Here is a 19,250-nt window from a genome sequence, read left to right on the forward strand (position 1 = left end):
TCTTGGAGCCAGAGGGACTTGCCGGATGCTTCCTGGGAGCCGCCCCAGGTAAGCACCGCTGGGACTCCCCACCTCGCCCCCCCCCAGCAGGTCCCTCTGGCTCATAGGGGCGGGGCACAGTGGGCACCCACTATGGTAGCCCATGAGACCCTCCTGCCCGGTTCTGGGGGCAGTCAGGGGACAGGGGAGTGGGGTGGATGGGGCAGGGTTCCCGGGGGGCAGGGGCGGGCCACGACCCTTTTGTGGGGTGAGGAGGGAACCGGTTGTTAACATTTTGGCAGCTCATCACTGGGCAGAGCCACTTTGCCCATCCTTCAGTACCTTCTGACCAGAGTCTTAGATGAAAGACTCTGATGCACTGGGGAAGGAGGGTGGTTCATGCAATAAACATTTGCAACGCATCTCAAAGAACAACAATTATGGAGAGCTGAGTAACCATTTTTAATTCTTCAAGTGATTGCATATGTCCATCACAGTAGATAACTCCCAAGCAGTTTCCAATAGAAGTGGGGCTAAGAGTCTCATCAGAAGAGGGACTACAGGACTGCTTTCCCTACAGTTGCTTCTTCTCTTGATGCGGTGGTAATCGCATAATGTTTAGCACAAGTATACACTCAGGGCTGGATTACCCAATAGGCAGACTAACCACGTGCTTAGGGCACCAGCAAAGCAGGGGGCACCAAAAAAAATTTTTAAAAAGTTTTTTTTTAATTGATATTTGATATTTCAAAAAAAGCATCGAAGTAGTCATCATGAGAAAAATCAGAACTTCGTTAAACTTCCTTACACTCCACTACACACTCTTCCCCCATTTTTCTCTTCTCTTTTTATTACTTATCCCCACCTAAACCAGGGGGGGTGTCCTACTAACGTAGATCGAAATAATGCGAGGAAATCAGATCCTGTCATGTATCGTGACTCAGTTTGACCCATTTTTAGCAGGCCAGATCTCAAAATATGGGAATGCTGGCAAAGGTAACCCATCACACTTATCTAAGACAATATGTGATGAACTCATTGGTCTAATGAGTGACAAAGTTCGTTCAGCTATTGTGGATGAAATAAGTACTGCTGGGTACTTCAGTTTATCTGTCGACTCTACCCCTGATCTTTCACATATTGATCAATTGAGTATTGTACTAAGATATGTGTCTCCCACAGATGGAAAACCAGTTGAACGATTTATAACATTCCTCAATTTGAAAAGCCACACTGGTGAAGAAATGGCACATCAAGTACTGCATTGTCTGTGCCAAGTTTGCAAAACAGATTTCTCAAAGTGCAGAGGTCAATCTTATGACAACGCTGCCAACATGTCAGGGCGTTATCAAGGAATGCAGAAGAAGCTTTTAGAACAGAACAAATATGCCATATTCATGCCATGTGCTGCACACTCTCTCAATCTTGTTGGCCGCAGTGCTGTTGATTGTTGTCCGGTGGCAGTAAGTTTTTTCTCAACAGTCCAGTTACTTTATTCATTTTTCTCTGCCTCAACACACCGATAGGCAGTTCTTAAAACATATTTGGGCAATGATGATGTGTTGAAATGTCCTTCTAATACTCGCTGGGAGGCACATGCAGTGGCAACAAGTGCAATTCTGGAGTCCTACTCAAAGATTGTGGATGCATTAGAAAGTATAGCTGAAGACCAATCACAAAAGGGAGAAACTATACGAGAGGCAGAAAACATTGCAAACAAGATGCAAGAACTAGAGTTTGTATTCATGTGGACCATGTGGAATGAAATTTTACAACACTTTTACCACACAAGTCAAGCTCTCCAAGAAAAAGAATTGGATTTGAAAACATGTGCAGACCTCTGTCAATCATTAGCAGACCACTTACACACTTTGAGGAATGATTTTGAAAGATTTGAAGATATATCAAAAGATATCTTGCCTGATACTAACTACAAAGAAGCCCAGTCCCGCAAGCGAATCAGGAAAAAACAAGCAAATGATAGCAGTGCAACAGAAACAGCATTGAATCCTAGAGACAAATTTTGCGTATCTACTTACTACACTATAATTGATACACTTGAAGCTCATATGAAGAGGAGACGAGAAGCGTACGAAGAAGCATCAAGTAGATTTTCTTTTCTACTTAGGAGACAAGCAGCTGTGAAATGACCCAAAAGGGCTAATCTATCTAGATAAGAAACCAGTGGCTCAGCGAACATCCAAAGTGTGGAGCTTTTGTTCATCTTTATAACCATGTGGCTTTGGAAAGAAGACGGGTAATATACTGACTAGTTGAGGTGGAAATCTGATGCTACTTTGGAGAGAAATTTAGGGTGTGGCCTAATGCTCTACCTTGTCCTTGTTTAAAACAAAAACAAAAATTGTGTATGGAGAATCTGTTAGCAGGTGTGATGGGGTTTCCACCCCCCACACTTGCCTTGAAGTGGTTAATGTAGACTAAGAAGGAGCGGGCCAATTAAGCAGACAGGCCACAGCTGAGGGGGATCAGGTGGCTTAAGTAATCCCCTGACTGAATGAGGGAGCACAGCTGAGGAGGAAGGAGCTGGGCTGGGTTTATAAATGCAGGAAGCTGATGACACAGAGGGCTGTGGGAGAACCCAGAGAGGGTGGGAGAACCAGAAGTTAAAGAAAGGGCTTAGGAAAAAGGCAGTAAGGTCTAGGAGGTAACAGAACTTGACTGCTGACTAGAGGGTCCTTGAGCTGGAACCTGAAGTAGAGGGTGGGCCTAGATTCCCCTGCCAATCACGGGAGAAGGACTTTGAAAAGCCACACTGGTGAAGAAATGGCAAATCAAGTACTGCATTATCTGTGCCAAGTTTGCAAAACAGATTTCTCAAAGTGCAGAGGTCAATCTTATGACAATCAGGGGCAGTGACAGGGAAGACAACCAGAGACTGCTAGTGAGGAAAGACTTTGATACCCTGGAAGGAGGAAACACATATAGTGACTTGGCTGGTGGGCCAAGTTGTGACAAAGAGGGAATACCCAGAGTTGCAGAGAGAGAGAGAGAGAGACTGGCAGCAGTATGTGCAGTGAGCAGCAGAAGGGGGGCCTCAGACCTGGAAGGAGCTAACAGCCATAGAGGCCAGGAGGAAGCACCCCTAGCAGTGGGCAGATCCTGTGACATAGGGCACAGAGGTCTCCTATTGTCCTGGAAGAGGTGATGGCTGTTAAAAAAGCCACCTTTGCTCTGAGAGGTCTAACAATGAACAGGAGGCTAGTGGCTTGAAAGGGAGACCCATAAGGGCTGAGAACACTAGCTTCAAATCTCACTGTGGAGTAGGGTCTCTGATTGGCTTAGAAAGACTGTTTCCACCTTTTAGGAACTTGGTAGTCATAGGAATAGAGAATACAGTCCTACCATAATATAGGAGAGAAATGCTGAAATTGTAGCCAAAAGGACTTTGATGGAGCTGACTGTCAAACTTGACTCTTTGAAGTGAAACAAATAGTCCAAGATATTTTGAATCATAGAATGAGTAAAAGAGATATCCCATGGCTAGCCTCTCAGATGGAGAAATACTTCCACTTATTAAAGGTAAGTAGCTCTTGTTTCCCACTATTAAGCAAGACACTCTGGACGGCTTCTGAACAGTGAGCCTCTTCTGGTTTTACCCATTGAGGAACCAGGCTGAGAGGTGCAGTCACTGAACATTCAGGTGCAACACCAGCCAGCGATTCTGCAATATGAGGCCCTTGACTAAAGGCAGGAGTAAAAGTTTCCTGATTGACTTTTTGTGCAAGTCTGAGAGCTATGGCTGCCTTGCCCATGCTGGTGCAATGAATATCATTTTGCCTTCCTCTTGCCTCAGCTTAACAATGCTCTTGGGAATCAGGAGCACTGAATGGTAGGCACAGAGCAGGCTCCTATCTCGGAGGAAAAGAAACGTTTTCAAGATGGACCTGGGGTTATGGCTGCCCTGGAATAGAAAAGAGCGTATTTCCTATTCTGAAGGGTTTGCAAATAAGTCCACTCTTGGGACTCCCCCTACTTGAAGTACTGATCTTTGAATAGCCATGTTGAGACACAGTTCCTGATCCAAGATGAGCAATTGCACAACAGGTCTGCTAATCAATTTTGAACTATCAGTAGGTCTGATGAGAGTCAGGGAATTCCATATACAAAAGTGCCAAAGCCTGACTGCCTCCTGGCACCCCTGCTCTCTCCCCAACTTGTTGGCACAGAACATTGCTGTACTGTTGTCAGTAAGTACATGGATAGTTCTGCCCTGCACATGAGGCAGAAAACAATGGTGCACTGTGGCGACTGCCTGTAACTCTAAAATGTTTATATACAGCCCAGCCTCCTGAGTGGACAAGACTTGAGCTTGCAGATCTCTCAGATACACTTCCCACCCCATGACTGAAGCCTCCGCTACCAAAGTCATAGGGGGGAAGGGTGGGGAGAAGGGGACCCCCCCTGCAAACATTGTCTTGGTTCATCCACCAATTCAAGGATAATAGGACATTGTCTTGGATACATACTAGTCTGTCCAGGTGATGTATCTGAGGGGCTACACCCACTTGAGCCACATCCATAACTCTCTGAGATGCAGCCTGGCATACAGGCAAGGAGTCCCATAAGTGCACACTGCCATATGCCCCAGGCTCTTGAAGCAGTTCTTCACTGACGTTTGGGGATGTCCCTTGAAGGATGCACGGAGGCCTTGTATAGATAGAAACCTTGGTAGCACTAGAAAACCGCTGGTCAGGGTTGAATTCAGGACTACCCCAATAAATTCTTTTCTCTACAGGGGTGCGAAGATCAGTTTCTCTTTGTTCGCCTCCAGTCCTAAGCATGTAAATAGACAGTGTTTGATGGATATTTTCCTCCATCAGCTGATGGGAGTGACCCCACATCAGCAAGGGTATATCAGTAAATACCAGTGGCAGAAGTGGGCTGCCACTACTGCCATACAATTGGCAAAAACCCTCTGTGGATGATAGGCCAGAGGGTTATGTCAGCTGGAAAGGGTCTCTTCCCCCAATGAACTTTAGAAATGTTCTGTGGCTTAGGTGGATCATGACATGGAAATACACATCCCTCAAGTCAAGGGCAGCATTCCAATCTCCCTGGATCTAATGAAGGTATAACAGTTGTGAAGAAAACCATATAGAACCGTAGCTTCTTCATGTACTTGTTCAAGATTCAAAGGTCCAAAATGGGACTGAGACCCCCTCATCCTGTTATGTCCTTTAGGGCTAACTCAGGCTAAGCAGCTGGGGATCACTTACTTATGCTTTAAAATCTTGCCCACTCCAAGTCCAAGCAGCATAGACACAAAGTTTCTTCTTGACAGGGATTTTTATTCCCTCCCCGCAGAGTTCAAGATGATGGGACGAGTCCTCATGCATATCTCTTCTACATGGGTGTGAGGGGAGCAATCTACAAAGTGTTCTTTATTTCACAATGGCTCATTTCACTTCAATGGACTTTTTTGTGTGAGGGCCAAACACCTTCTCTAGAAAGCCAGTCTTTACATTAATTAATGCTGCTTTCCTGTTTGGAAAGTTATACAGTTTGCATTGTAAACTTCTAACACTTAATATAATCTTAATATCTGTACCCCAGGTCACAAGTAAGATGAATACATGCAGCCTCCTACAAGCATTTCATAAATACCAATATAAATCTAATGCCTATTTTAATAATACTAACACACAGGTGAATCAGACTGGTTTCCAGCTATGTATTGGCCAGTGCTCAGATGAGGCCTAGGGTCCTTGGCATGAACTGGCACCTGGTCTGCCTGCATCACACCCACATCAAACTCTGAGAAGGAATAGGAGTATTCCAAAGGCCCAAGTAGAACGGTACAAAGTGTCATCATCAGAGATTAGGACTGTGACTTACTGCAGTACTGGCAGCAACATCAGGGAGTTCTTGGCTATCAGTACCATGCACTGAGTTGGAATAGTTACTCTTGGTCTCTGAGTTGGCAGCAGGCACAATGGAAATGCTACCAGACCTGAAGTTGCTGGCAGTGCAGCAGGCCCCAGTGTGGAAGTCAACATGTACACCACATGTGATGGCCTCAGCAAGGCACTGTCAGTCTGAATGTTCAATGAGGACTCTACCAAGAGGCTCACCACTTTCTTCACAGGTGTGTAGGCTTATGGAGGAAAAGGAATATCCTCTGACTGAGGTGGTTCTGATGCTAGACCTCCTTGAAGATGTACCTGAGGTTCTTCATTTTGCTCCCTAGTTCTTGTCTTGAAGCCCCTTCAAATCGAACACTTATGCCTGACGTGACCCTCACCCAACCACTTCAGGCAGTGGGAGTGAGGGTCACTCACAGGCATCAGCTTGTGACTCCTGGAGCAGGGTTTGAAACCAAGGGACCTTGGGCAGAGCCTGGAGTCCATTGATTACTGACAGTCAGAACAATAGGTAGGTAGGAAGACAGTGTTATTCATTTTGGGTCCTTGGACCCCCCTTTTCTTTCTAAGTACTACTAGCAACAACTAACTAATGGTATAGTCACAGAAGGAGTGACCTGACAGCATGCTCTGACCACTGACGGTAAGAAGGGACTGGAGGATGGGCAGAACAGCTCTGCCCTTTTATTGCCTTGACTCAGAGCACCAGGGACATTAGGGTGCAGGCACAGAGACCCTATAGGTAGGGTGACCAGGTGTCCCGATTTCATAGGGACAGTCCTGATTTTTGGGCCTTTTTCTTATATGGGCTCCTATTAACCCCCACCCCAGTCCCGATTTTTCACATTTGCTGTCTGGTAACCCTACCTATAGGTATTACTAGGGAAGACTCTCCAGCACTGACTCTCACAGCATGAGACATGCACACTTAATGGACATATGCAATCGTTTAAAGAACTGAGGCATTTAAAAAAAAATCTTTCTGTACTATTTCTCACTTTTTTTTCCACATATTAAAAATGTCTGTGTGGATCTCCAACTATGCTTGACACAGCAAAAGATTTTTATTCAAAATGTACTGGATGCCACAGAGGTTGCACAAGAAAGACTTTATCCTCTGATCTTTGCGGGCACTGTAACAAAGAAAGAGGAACCCTGACCCATATGCTATACAACTTTTCAACTGTCAGGAAGCTGTGGAAAGAGGCAGCCACAAAAAATAAAATGGTGCTTGGCTTCAGCAGCCAAACCTCAACTGAAAATCATATCTCAGATTATTTACCTGCTAACCTGTGTTTAACTCCACCAGAAAGACTCTGGTTCTTGACGGCTGCAATGATCACCAAGCATAAAATGGAAGAGTGGGCTTATGCCCAAGAATAGAACAGTGGTATTTGGACCTGTTTGAGTTAGCAGCCAAACAAAGAATATCTTATCACTGTAGACCCCATACTTTTTCAACATTTTTTTTTAATCCAAATGTATCTAATAGTTCAAAAATGCCAGACCTCCATTCCACTAACCTTGTCCTCTTTTCCCTTCCCTCCCCAGTGTTCTACTCCCATTCACAGACATCTCCTACTTTATTACTGACCCTAATATGTTCTTTCTATGTAGTAGTGTCTGGTTTTATATTGTCTGGTCTTACAGATTTGACAAGTTGTAAAATTGTGTAATTGCATAGAATCATAGAAATGTAGGACTGGAAGGGACCTCCATAGCTCATCTAATCCAGGCTCCTGCACTGAGGCAGGACTAAGTATTATCTAGACCATTCCCGTTAGATTTTTGGCTAACCTATTCTTAAAAACCTTCAAAGACAGATATTCCACAACCTCTTTAGGTATTTTGTTCCAGTGCTTAATTATCCATACATTTAGGAAGCTTTTCCTAATGTCCAACCTGAAACTGCCCTTGCTGCAATTTAAGCCCATTGCTTTATGACTTTCTCCAATTTGTCCCCATCTTTCCTGAAATGTAGCACCCAGAACTGGACACAATACTCCAGCTGAGACCATATCTGTGCAGAGTAGAGGGAAGAATTTCTACATGTCTTGCTTACAACACTCCTGCTAAATCATCCCAGAATGATGTTTGTGTGTGGTTTTTTTCTTTTTTTTTCTCCCCCCCCCAACAGTTACACTGATTCATATTGAGCTTGTGATCCACTATGACCCCCAGATCCCTTTCTGCAGTACTCCTTCCTAGGCATCATTTCCCATTTTGTATGTGTGCAACAGATTATTCCTTCCTACATGGATTACTTTGCATTTGTCCTTATTGAATTTCATCCTATTTATGTCAGACCATTTCTCCAGTTTGTGCAGATCATTTTGAATTTTAATTTTATCCTCCAAAGCACTTGCAAGCCCTCCCAGCTTGGTACTGTCCACAAACTTTATAAGTGTACTCTCTATGCCATTTTCCAAATAACTGATGAAGATATTGAACAGAACTGGACCCAGAACTGATCCTTGCGAGACCCCACTTGACATGCCCTTCCAGCTTGACTGTGAACCACTGATAAACTACTCTCTGGGAACAGTTTTCCAACCAGTTATACGCCCACCTTATAGTAGCTCCATCCGTTATATTTCCTTAGTTTGTTTATGAGAAGGTCATGCGAGACAGTATCAAAAGCCTTACTACAGTCAAGATATACCACATCTACTGGTTCCCTACTATCCACAAGGCTTGTTACCCTGCCAAAGAAAGCTAATAGGTTGGTTTGACACAATTTGTTCTTGACAAATCCATTTTGACTGTTACTTATCACCGTATTTTCTTCCAGCTGTTCACAAATTGATTGCTTAATTATTTGCTCCATTATCTTTCCTGTACTGAAGTTAAGCTGACTGATCTGCAATACCCTGGGGTTCTCCTTATTTCCCTTTTTATAGATGGGCACTATATTTGCCCTTTTCCAGTCCTGTGGAATCTCTCCCATCTTCCTTACTTTTTGAAGTTAATCATGAATACCTCATATCTCCTAAGTCAGCTTCTTGAGTATTTTTGGATGTATTTTATCGGTCACTGGTGACTTATCCTCCTCTTTATAACAACTTTTTACATACTTGAATACTGTTACAAATCCCCTCTCTTAGTCTTTTCTTCTCCAGACAAAACAAAGCCAATATTTTCAATCTTTCTTCATAGGTCATATTTTCTAGACCTTTGACTATTTTCACTGGAGAAAGTCCAGAGGAGAGCAATCCGTCTGCCTCTTTCCTGAAGTGTGGTGCCCAGAACTGGATACAGTACTCCAGTTGAGGTCTTTTCAGTGCTGAGCAGAGTAAAAATTACTTCTTTTGTCTTGCTTACAACACTCCTGCATAATTCTATTGGAGATCCCATGAAGTGTGTAGTATTTGGTAACACCCAAGCTGTAAGTGATTTACCACTTTGTACTTTCATTGTCTTTCTTTATGAAAATTTAAAAAATCATTCAGATCCAATAAAATGTCTCTGGAATAATGACCACCTTGATAGAAAACGAACTCAAAACACCCTACTTTATACTGTATTATGGTGGGTGCATTTAAAAAGTTGTTCAGTAGTAGGTCACTTTAAACACACCTCATCCTGCCATGTGTTCTTACCATTCCAATGTGACCTCCTATACTGTTTAAATATTTACTCTTTACAGCCACCTCATCACTCACAAAACCAATCTCATACAGTTCAAACCTGATGCCCTACTCTATTCTAACTATAATCTTACCCAAAACAACAGAGTAGGACACTGTAGTAAGTGAAAGCTGATTAATTACAGTGGTTCTTTTTATTCAGAGCATATATAATTCTGCTTTTGTTAACTAACTTTAACAGCTGGAAAAAATATTGCTTTATTAAAGTTTCAATTACAAGCTAATATACATCTTTGATGGTAGGTCTACACTTCAAGCCTAAGGTGTAAATTCCATCTTGAGGAGACATAGCTGCACTAGCTGGGATCAAGCTAGTGTGCTAAAAGCAGAGTGCATCTGTGGTAGCATGAGTGGTGGGAGAGGCTAGCCACCCCAAGTAAATGCCTAGCATCTCAGATAGGTACAAACAAAGGGCAGCGAGCTCCTCCTGCTGCAGATACTACCGCAGCTATCCTCTGTTTTTGGCATGCTAGCTTGTTCACAGTGAGCCTAGGTATATATCTCCCTGAGATCACATTCACGCCTTCCAGCTCTAGTGTAGTCATACCCCTGGGTCATCCAATATGTTCTCTTACAAGAAGAGAAGTATGGATTAGCATTTCTGATACTTTTAAGGGTTTTTTTTATTTTTAAATCACTGCCACACATTGTGCAAGCCTCTTTCACACATCATGGAAAAAGTAGGGTATAAACCCAATTTCCCCCTTCTCCTGCAACTTTACAGGTCACCTTCAAATATGCAAAGAAATTAATTTACGCTTTTCACAGCACAAGTCCTCACTCATTTCAATGTGCGAATATCACAGGACCCTCAAATTAGTGAGTATTCTTACACAGTTCAACTTTTGGTGAGATGGATCCTCTATGAAGTCATCTTTCCCTTCTGCTCTCCACCCATTTTATTTCTCCCTTTGTGACAAGGGCCCTGAATTCTGGCAATTTTCACTTTGGTTGACACAATTCAGTTGGAACCACTCAACATTACTTGAGCTTTGATCAAGAAAAGTGATGCAGATGATACTAAACTGCTCAAGATAGTCAAGGCCAAAGCAGACTGTGAAGAACTTCAAAAAGATCTCAAAAAACTAAGTGATTGGACAACAAAATGGCAAATGAAATTTAATGTTGATAAATGTAAAGTAATGCACATGGGAAAAAATAACCCCAACTATACATACAATATGATGGGGGCTAATTTAGCTACAACTAATCAGGAGAAAGATCTTGGAGTCGTCATGGATAGTTCTCTGAAGACGTCCACGTGGTGTGCAGTGGCAGTCAAAAAAGCAAACAGGATGTTAGGAATCATTAAAAGCGGGATAGAGAATAAGATGGAGAATATCTTATTGCCCTTATATAAATCCATGTACGCACACATCTTGAATACTGCATATAGATGTGGTCCCCTCATCTCAAAAAAAAGATATGCTAGCATTAGAAAAGGTTCAGAAAAGGGCAACTAAAATGATTAGGGGTTTGGAACGGGTCCCATATGAGGGGAGATTAAAGAGGCTAGGACTTTTCATCTTGGAAAAGAGGAGACTAAGGGGGGATATGATAGAGGTATTTAAAATCATGAGTGGTGTGGAGAAAGTGAATAAGGAAAAGTTATTTACTTGTTCCTATAATATAAGAACTAGGGGCCACCGAATGAAATTAATGGGTAGCAGGTTTAAAACAAATAAAAGGAAGTTCTTCACTCAGCGCACAGTCAACCTGTGGAACTCCTTGCTTGAGGAGACTGTGAAGGCTAGGACTATAACAGGATTTAAAAGAGAATTGGATAAATTCATGGAGGTTAAGTCCATTAATGGCTATTAGCCAGGATGGGCAAGGAATGGTGTCCCTAGCCTCTGATTGTCAGAGAGTGGAGATGGATGGCAGGAGAGAGATCACTTGATCATAATCTGTTAGGTTCACTCCCTCTGGGGCACCTGGCATTGGCCACCGTAGGTAGACAGGATACTTGGGTGGATGGACCTTTAGTCTGAGCCAGTATGGCCATTCTTATGTTCTAACCCCTTCCTTTACCATCTTGTTTTATGTTAAAAAAATGAGTTATAATATTTGGACATTGCAGGGCAAATAGGACTACTCTTTTTTTAACAGGAAGAGAAGTTGAAGCTAAAAAAGCCAGTTTAAAGAAACATTTGTTCAGGGAATAAGGCTGAAATACTGTAGCATTTATGAAGAGTACAAAGCCAAACCTGGAAATTTTAAAGAGCTTCCAAAAATAGTTCCAACTTTCCTTCAGAGTTGGTGTGGCCCGATATTCGATGTCAGTATCAGTACAGGATCCTTCTCTCCATACTAGTTACTAAACACATAACTGCAGCTCTGATATAATGAAACACGGATGTTGCCATCTTGTAACAGGGGCTAACTTTTATACACTTTTTTTTTAAATGGCAACCCCAAGGGTGAGATAAGAAAGGAGCAGAATACCCTTGACTTGGTCTGCTTTATCCAGATACTAAGTTACTGCCCAACACAGCAGAGCCTATTAAGTATATTTTAGTTCAGTAAATAATTCTCTTCTCCAGAAGTTTTGGGAGTTTTGTCCAAGGATAGTAAGATCAGGCCCTAAGATATTAATGTTCATTAATACATGTCCAGTTTTTGTAGAAATTGTACTGTAGCTACTTTCGCCCAATCTCATGTCAATGGAACCAAGAGACATCATCACCCTCTTGCTGCTTTTTGGTGCTTTAATACACAAAGAGCAGACTTGTGAAAGTGACATTCTTAGTCATCTTTCAGGGCAGAACTTCACTTTAATATATTTATGATTGTATTGCAGCAGCAGCAACCAAAAGTCCCACTCAGGATCAGAGACCCAGGATGCTAACTTCTGCTCTGTGTGTACCTGTGCTGAAGGGAGTCTGTTTAAATTATGGGACAACTGCAAAAACAACGGAGAGAGAGGTAAGCATCAAATTAGCTACTCTTGATTTCTCCACACACAGTTTTTGCACCAGTGTAACGCCTGTGGGCACAGGCTGTATCACTGAGCCCTGGTCTACACTAGGACTTTAGGTCGAATTTAGCAGCGTTAAATCGATGTAAACCTGCACCCGTCCACACGATGAAGCCCTTTATTTCGACTTAAAGGGCTCTTAAAATCGATTTCCTTACTCCACCCCTGATAAGTGGATTAGCGCTTAAATCGGCCTTGCCGGGTCGAATTTGGGGTACTGTGGACACAATTCGACGGTATTGGCGTCCGGGAGCTATCCCAGAGTGCTCCATTGTGACCGCTCTGGACAGCACTCTCAACTCAGATGCACTGGCGAGGTAGATAGGAAAAGAACCGCGAACTTTTGGATGTCATTTCCTGTTTGGCCAGCGTGGCAAGCTGCAGGTGACCATGCAGAGCTCATCAGCAGACGTGACCATGATGGAGTCCCAGAATCGCAAAAGAGCTCCAGCATGAACTGAACGGGAGGTACGGGATCTGATCGCTGTATGGGGAGAGGAATCCGTGGTATCAGAACTCCGTTCCAGTTTTCAAAATGCCAAAACATTTGTCAAAATCTCCCAGGGCATGAAGGACAGAGGCCATAACAGAGACCCGAAACAGTGCCGCGTGAAACTTAAGGAGCTGAGGCAAGCCTACCAGAAAACCAGAGAGGCGAACAGCCGCTCTGGGTCAGAGCCCCAAACATGCCGCTTCTATGATGAGCTGCATGCCATTTTAGGGGGTTCAGCCACCACTACCCCAGCCGTGTTGTTTGACTCCTTCAATGGAGATGGAGGCAACATGGAAGCAGGTTTTGGGGACGAAGAAGAAGAAGAAGATGAGGTTGTAGATAGCTCACAGCAAGCAAGTGGAGAAACTGGTTTTCCCGACAGCCAGGAACTGTTTCTCACCCTGGACCAGGAGCCAGTACCCCCCGAACCCACCCAAGGCTGCCTCCTGGACCCGGCAGGTGGAGAAGGGACCTCCGGTGAGTGTACCTTTCAAATACTATACATGGTTTAAAAGCAAGCATGTGAAAAGATTAATTTGCCCTGGCATTCACGGCTCTCCTGGATGTACTCCCAAAGCCTTTGCAAAAGGTTTCTGGGAAGGGCAGCCTTATTGCGTCCTCCATGGTAGGACACTTTACCACTCCAGGCCAGTAACACGTACTCGGGAATCATTGTACAACAAAGCATTGCAGTGTATGTTTGCTGGCATTCAAACAACATCCGTTCTTTATCTCTCTGTGTTATCCTCAGGAGAGTGAGATATCATTCATGGTCACCTGGTTGAAATAGGGTGCTTTTCTTCAGGGGACACTCAGAGGTGCCCGTTCCTGCTGGGCTGTTTGCCTGTGGCTGAACAGAAAAATTCCCCGCTGTTAGCCACGGGGAGGGGGGAGGGTTGAGGGGGTAGCCAAAATGCGACCTTGTAACGAAAGCACATGTGCTATGTATGTAATGTTAACAGCAAGGTTTACCCTGAAAGACTGTAGCCACTGTTTTATAAAATGTGTCTTTTTAAATACCGCTGTCCCTTTTTTTTCTCCACCAGCTGCATGTGTTTCAATGATCACAGGATCTTCTCCTTCCCAGAGGCTAGTGAAGATTAGAAAGAAAAAAAAAAGGCACTCGTGATGAAATGTTCTCTGAGCTCATGCTGTCCTCCCACACTGACAGAGCACAGACGAATGCGTGGAGGCAAATAATGTCAGAGTGCAGGAAAGCACAAAATGACCGGGAGGAGAGGTGGTGGGCTGAAGAGAGTAAGTGGCGGGCTGAAGAGAGGGCTGAAGCTCAAATGTGGCGGCAGCGTGATGAGAGGAGGCAGGATTCAATGCTGAGGCTGCTGGAGGATCAAACCAGTATGCTCCAGTGTATGGTTGAGCTGCAGCAAAGGCAGCTGGAGCACAGACTGCCACTACAGCCCCTGTGTAACCAACCGCCCTCCTCCCCAAGTTCCATAGCCTCCACACCCAGACGCCCAAGAACACGGTGGGGGGGCCTCCGGCCAACCAGCCACTCCGCCACAGAGGATTGCCCAAAAAAAAGAAGGCTGGCATTCAATAAATTTTAAAGTTGTAAACTTTTAAAGTGCTGTGTGGCATTTTCCTTCCCTCCTCCACCACCCCTCCTGGGCTACCTTGGTAGTCATCCCCCTATTTGTGTGATGAATGAATAAAGAATGCATGAATGTGAAGCAACAATGACTTTATTGCCTCTGCAAGCGGTGATCGAAGGGAGGATGGGAGGGTGATTAGCTTACAGGGAAGTAGAGTGAACCAAGGGGCGGGGGGTTTCATCAAGAAGAAACAAACAAAACTTTCACACCGTAGCCTGCAGTCATGAAACTGTTTTTCAAAGCTTCTCTGATGCGTACCGCACCCTCCTGTGCTCTTCTAACCGCCCTGGTGTCCGGCTGCGCGTAACCAGCAGCCAGGTGATTTGCCTCAACCTCCCACCCCGCCATAAACGTCTCCCCCTTACTCTCACAGATATTGTGGAGCACACAGCAAGCAGTAATAACAGTGGCAATATTGGTTTCGCTGAGGTCTAAGCGAGTCAGTAAACTGCACCAGCGCGCCTTTAAACGTCCAAATGCACATTCTACCACCATTCTGCACTTGCTCAGCCTGTAGTTGAACAGCTCCTGACTACTGTCCAGGCTGCCTGTGTACGGCTTCATGAGCCATGGCATTAAGGGGTAGGCTGGGTCCCCAAGGATAACTATAGGCATTTCAACATCCCCAACAGTTATTTTCTGGTCTGGGAATAAAGTCCCTTCCTGCAGCTTTTGAAACAGACCAGAGTTCCTGAAAATGCGAGCGTCATGTACCTTTCCCGGCCATCCCACGTTGATGTTGGTGAAACGTCCCTTGTGATCCACCAGAGCTTGCAGCACTATTGAAAAGTACCCCTTGCGGTTTATGTACTCGCCGGCTTGGTGCTCCGGTGCCAAGATAGGGATATGGGTTCCATCTATGGCCCCACCACAGTTAGGGAATCCCATTGCAGCAAAGCCATCCACTATGACCTGCACATTTCCCAGGTTCACTATCCTTGATATCAGCAGATCTTTGATTGCGTGGGCTACTTGCATCACAGCAGCCCCCACAGTAGATTTGCCCACTCCAAATTGATTCCCAGCTGACCGGTAGCTGTCTGGCTTTGCAAGCTTCCACAGGGCTATCGCCACTCGCTTCTCAACTGTGAGGGCTGCTCTCATCTTGGTATTCATGCGCTTCAGGGCAGGGGAAAGGAAGTCACAAAGTTCCATGAAAGTGCCCTTACGCATGCGAAAGTTTTGCAGCCACTGGGAATCGTCCCAGACCTGCAACACTATGCGGTCCCACCAGTCTGTGCTTGTTTCCCGAGCCCAGAATCGGCATTCCACAGCATGAACCTGCCCCATTAGCACCATGATGCATGCATTGGCAGGGCCCATGCTTTCAGAGAAATCTGTGTCCATGTCCTGATCACTCACGTGACCGCGCTGACGTCGCCTCCTCGCCTGGTATCGCTTTGCCAGGTTCTGGTGCTGCATATACTGCTGGATAATGCGTGTGGTGTTTAATGTGCTCCTAATTGCCAAAGTGAGCTGAGCGGCCTCCATGCTTGCCTTGGTATGGCGTCCGCACAGAAAAAAGGTGCGGAACGATTGTCTGCCGTTGCTCTGACGGAGGGAGGGGCGACTGACGACACGGCTTATAGGGTTGGCTTACAGGGAATTAAAATCAACAAAGGGGGTGGCTTTACATCAATGAGTATTTCAGGCAGGACTTCACGGAGGGTTCCAATAAGAAATGGTGCACCTAAGTAATTGTTCTTATTGGAACAAGGAGGTTAGTCTGGCCTCTGATTGATACATGGCTAGATTTACCTCGCTGCACCTTCTCTGTGAGTGACTGCAGTGTGACCTAGAGGAATGAGTCCCCTAGACAGGGGAGGGGGGGAAGCAAATGAGTACAAAACAAATCTGGTCTATTTCTTGTTTTGATCCACTCCATCTATCTTTTACATCTTTGGCTGGCAGCAGACGGTGCAGAAGGACCGCAAGCCATCCACATCTCATGGCTGCTCGGCAGAAGATGGTGCAGTAGGACTGCTAGCCATCCTTATCTCTTGCCTGCCTGGCAGAAGACGGTACAGTAGGACTGCTAGCAATCCATATCGCCTGCCTGCTCACCATAAGATGGTTCAATAGGACTGACTGCAGGACTAAAGAGAATGACCTGGTCAAGTGACTCCAAATTTAGTCCCTGCGCACGTCTGCCCAGGCGCTCCTGGCTGACGTGGCCAGGAGCACCTCGGACATGACGATGACGGCTACCAGTCATACTGTACCATCTGATGCCACAAGGCAATGGGTTGATGCTGCTGTGTAGCAATGCAGTACCACGTCTGCCAGCACCCAGGACACATACGGTGACGGTTACCTGAGCGGGCTCCATGCTTGCCGTGGTATGGCATCTGCACAGGTAACTCAGGAAAAAAAGCGCGAAAAGATTGTCTGCTGCTGCTTTCACGGAAGGAAACGGGGGCCTGACGATATGTACCCAGAACCACCCGCGACAATGTTTTAGCCCCATCAAGCATTGGGATCTCAACCCAGAATTCCAATGGGCAGCGGAGACTGCGGGAACTGTGGGATAGCTACCCACAGTGCAAGGCTCTGGAAGTCGACGTTTGCCTCGGTACTGTGGAAGCACTCCGCCGAGTTAATGCACTTAATGCACTTAGAGCATTTTCTGTGGGGACACACACACTCGAATATATAAAACCGATTTCTAAAAAACCAACTTCTATAAATTCGACCTAATTTCGTAGTGTAGACATACCCTGAGAGTGTTTATAGTGGTATTAGGCCTTGCTTGTTGGATGTAACAGCTATAGTGAAATCAGTGCTACAACAACCGTTGTAGAACAGAATTCAGTCTGGGTATCTCAGATCGCTAGGTGCTGCCCTAGAGACAGGATCTTTCTCAACCCGCCCCACTACATTTGCAGGCTGCTCTGCTCCCAGGAAGGTCGCAGCAGCGTCAGGCCGCTACGGCTGTGGCGACACAGCCCACCCCAGCCCCACTCCGCCCAGCAGCGCCTCCTGCCGGCTGTCCGCGCTCTTCTCCCCATCGCCTCCCCACAGGCTGCTCTCTCCCGAGTCAGCCCGTCCGCCGCCGCCTCCCCAGCCATCTGCCCGCTCCTCGGCCCTCCCTCAGGCCAGTGCCACCAGCCAGAGACACCCCAGCCCCTCTCGGCCCTTCACTGCTCCCCGCTCCCGGGCGGGTGTGACTGACCTGCGCGGCAGGGCTCCCGGGCTGGTACCATCACGGGCTGCTCCCCCATGCCTCTGGGCTCTCACGGAGTGCGGGGCGCAGCGTCTCCTCACAGCCACACCCCGGCCTCCAGCCCCGCCCGGCGCTGCACCGGCCCCCACCTCCCTCCGCCACTCCCCGCCCAGGTGCGGAGGCTGCGGCCGGAGCCCTGCCCCTGCTCGCCTCATTGTGTTGTCACGGTGACGGGGCCGTGGGGAATCCAGGGCAAAGGGGAGCTCAGAGGGGATAAAGCACTGTCTGTACCGGCGCTTTTCAGCGCTAAAACTTTTGTCGCTCGGGGGGTGTTTTTTCACACCCCTGAATGACTAAAGTTTTAGCGCTGAAAGTGGCAGTGTAGACACAGCCTTTGGCGGCTTCCTGCCCGCCTGCGCCGCGCCACTCCGGGAGGCAGCCAGCATGTCCCTGCGGCCCTGGGAGTGGGGGGGTGGAGGGAAAGTCGCCACACGCTGCCCCGGCCCCGAGCTGCTGCAAGAGGGGTCTGCGGGTCGCTTTCAGGAGCCGGCACCGCACAAGGTAAGCGTGGACCCCCTGCCCCCCTCCTGCACCTCTGCCCCAGCCCAGAGCCTTCACCCAGCACCCAAACTCTCTCCCAGAGCCTTGAGGGGGAGACTTTGGATCTGTTCTGGGCACCACCAAAAATTATCCAAACCTGCCTCCTCTGCCAGCATCCCTGGAATATAAGGGAAGTTCACAGTCTGTTCATCACATGTCCCAGGCCTCCTTCTCAGGCCCTGGCTGTGCTGCAGGGATGTTGCAGGTCAGACACTTGCTCTGGTGGTGGCCACATGCATACAGGCTCTACGTGGCAGGACCCTTCTTCTCAGCGTCAGCCCCCACTGTCGGGGTTACGATCCGCTTCCAAGTCTGGCCTGCCAGGCCTCTTGGCTGGGGGCATCTCCCTGCGCTGGGCCTGTTGCCCAGGGTCCCCTGTCACTCTCCCCAGCTGCTCACTGCACCTGGCTCCGGACTGCTCCAGCCCCAGCTCCACTCTGCCTCAGCACTGATGCTGCTCTGGCTCCTGCCCCCTGGGTTGCTTTTTCTGGCCCCTCTGGCTCTGGTTGCTGCAGTTCTCCTCCCAGCACAGGGCTGCTCTCTGGGCTGCTTCTGTGGCTCTGCTCCCGTGACTCTGCTCCCAGCACGGATCTACTTCTTTGGCTGCTTCTCTGGCTGGTGTAGCCCTGCTCTCCAGCTCAGTTTGGGCTCCTGCTCTCTCCTTAGGACTGGCCCCACTCTGTCCCAGGCAGTTCCAGCTCACACGGAAGATGGGACACCCTCCCCCCCCCCCCCGGCCCCGACTCCCTTATTAGCCTGTCCACCCTGTCAATGAGGCTAACCTGGAGCATTGGCCTCTCCCTGTAGTTCCTGCGGACTGTCAGTCTCAGGGTCCTGATTTTCCATCGACCCTTCCCCTTTCTTTTGGTACTGGGAGGTAGCCAACCAAAAAAAAC

The 19,250-nt window shown here is 46.8% G+C and overlaps 1 protein-coding gene across 1 annotated transcript in view; it reads right to left on the reverse strand.

Annotated features, from left to right (window-relative positions):
• Nucleotides 1–17,991, reverse strand: part of NIPAL1 (NIPA like domain containing 1) — a 50,498-nt gene extending 32,507 nt beyond the window's left edge. The window contains exon 1 of the mRNA XM_027833265.3: nucleotides 17,764–17,991. Within this exon, the coding sequence (XP_027689066.1) occupies nucleotides 17,764–17,812 (49 nt within the window). The 5' untranslated portion in view covers nucleotides 17,813–17,991. The remainder of the gene's footprint in view (nucleotides 1–17,763) is intronic.
• Nucleotides 17,992–19,250: the final 1,259 nt, after the last annotated feature.

The sequence above is a fragment of the Chelonia mydas genome, chromosome 4 (assembly GCF_015237465.2).
Source record: "Chelonia mydas isolate rCheMyd1 chromosome 4, rCheMyd1.pri.v2, whole genome shotgun sequence".
NCBI classification, from domain to species: domain Eukaryota; kingdom Metazoa; phylum Chordata; order Testudines; family Cheloniidae; genus Chelonia; species Chelonia mydas.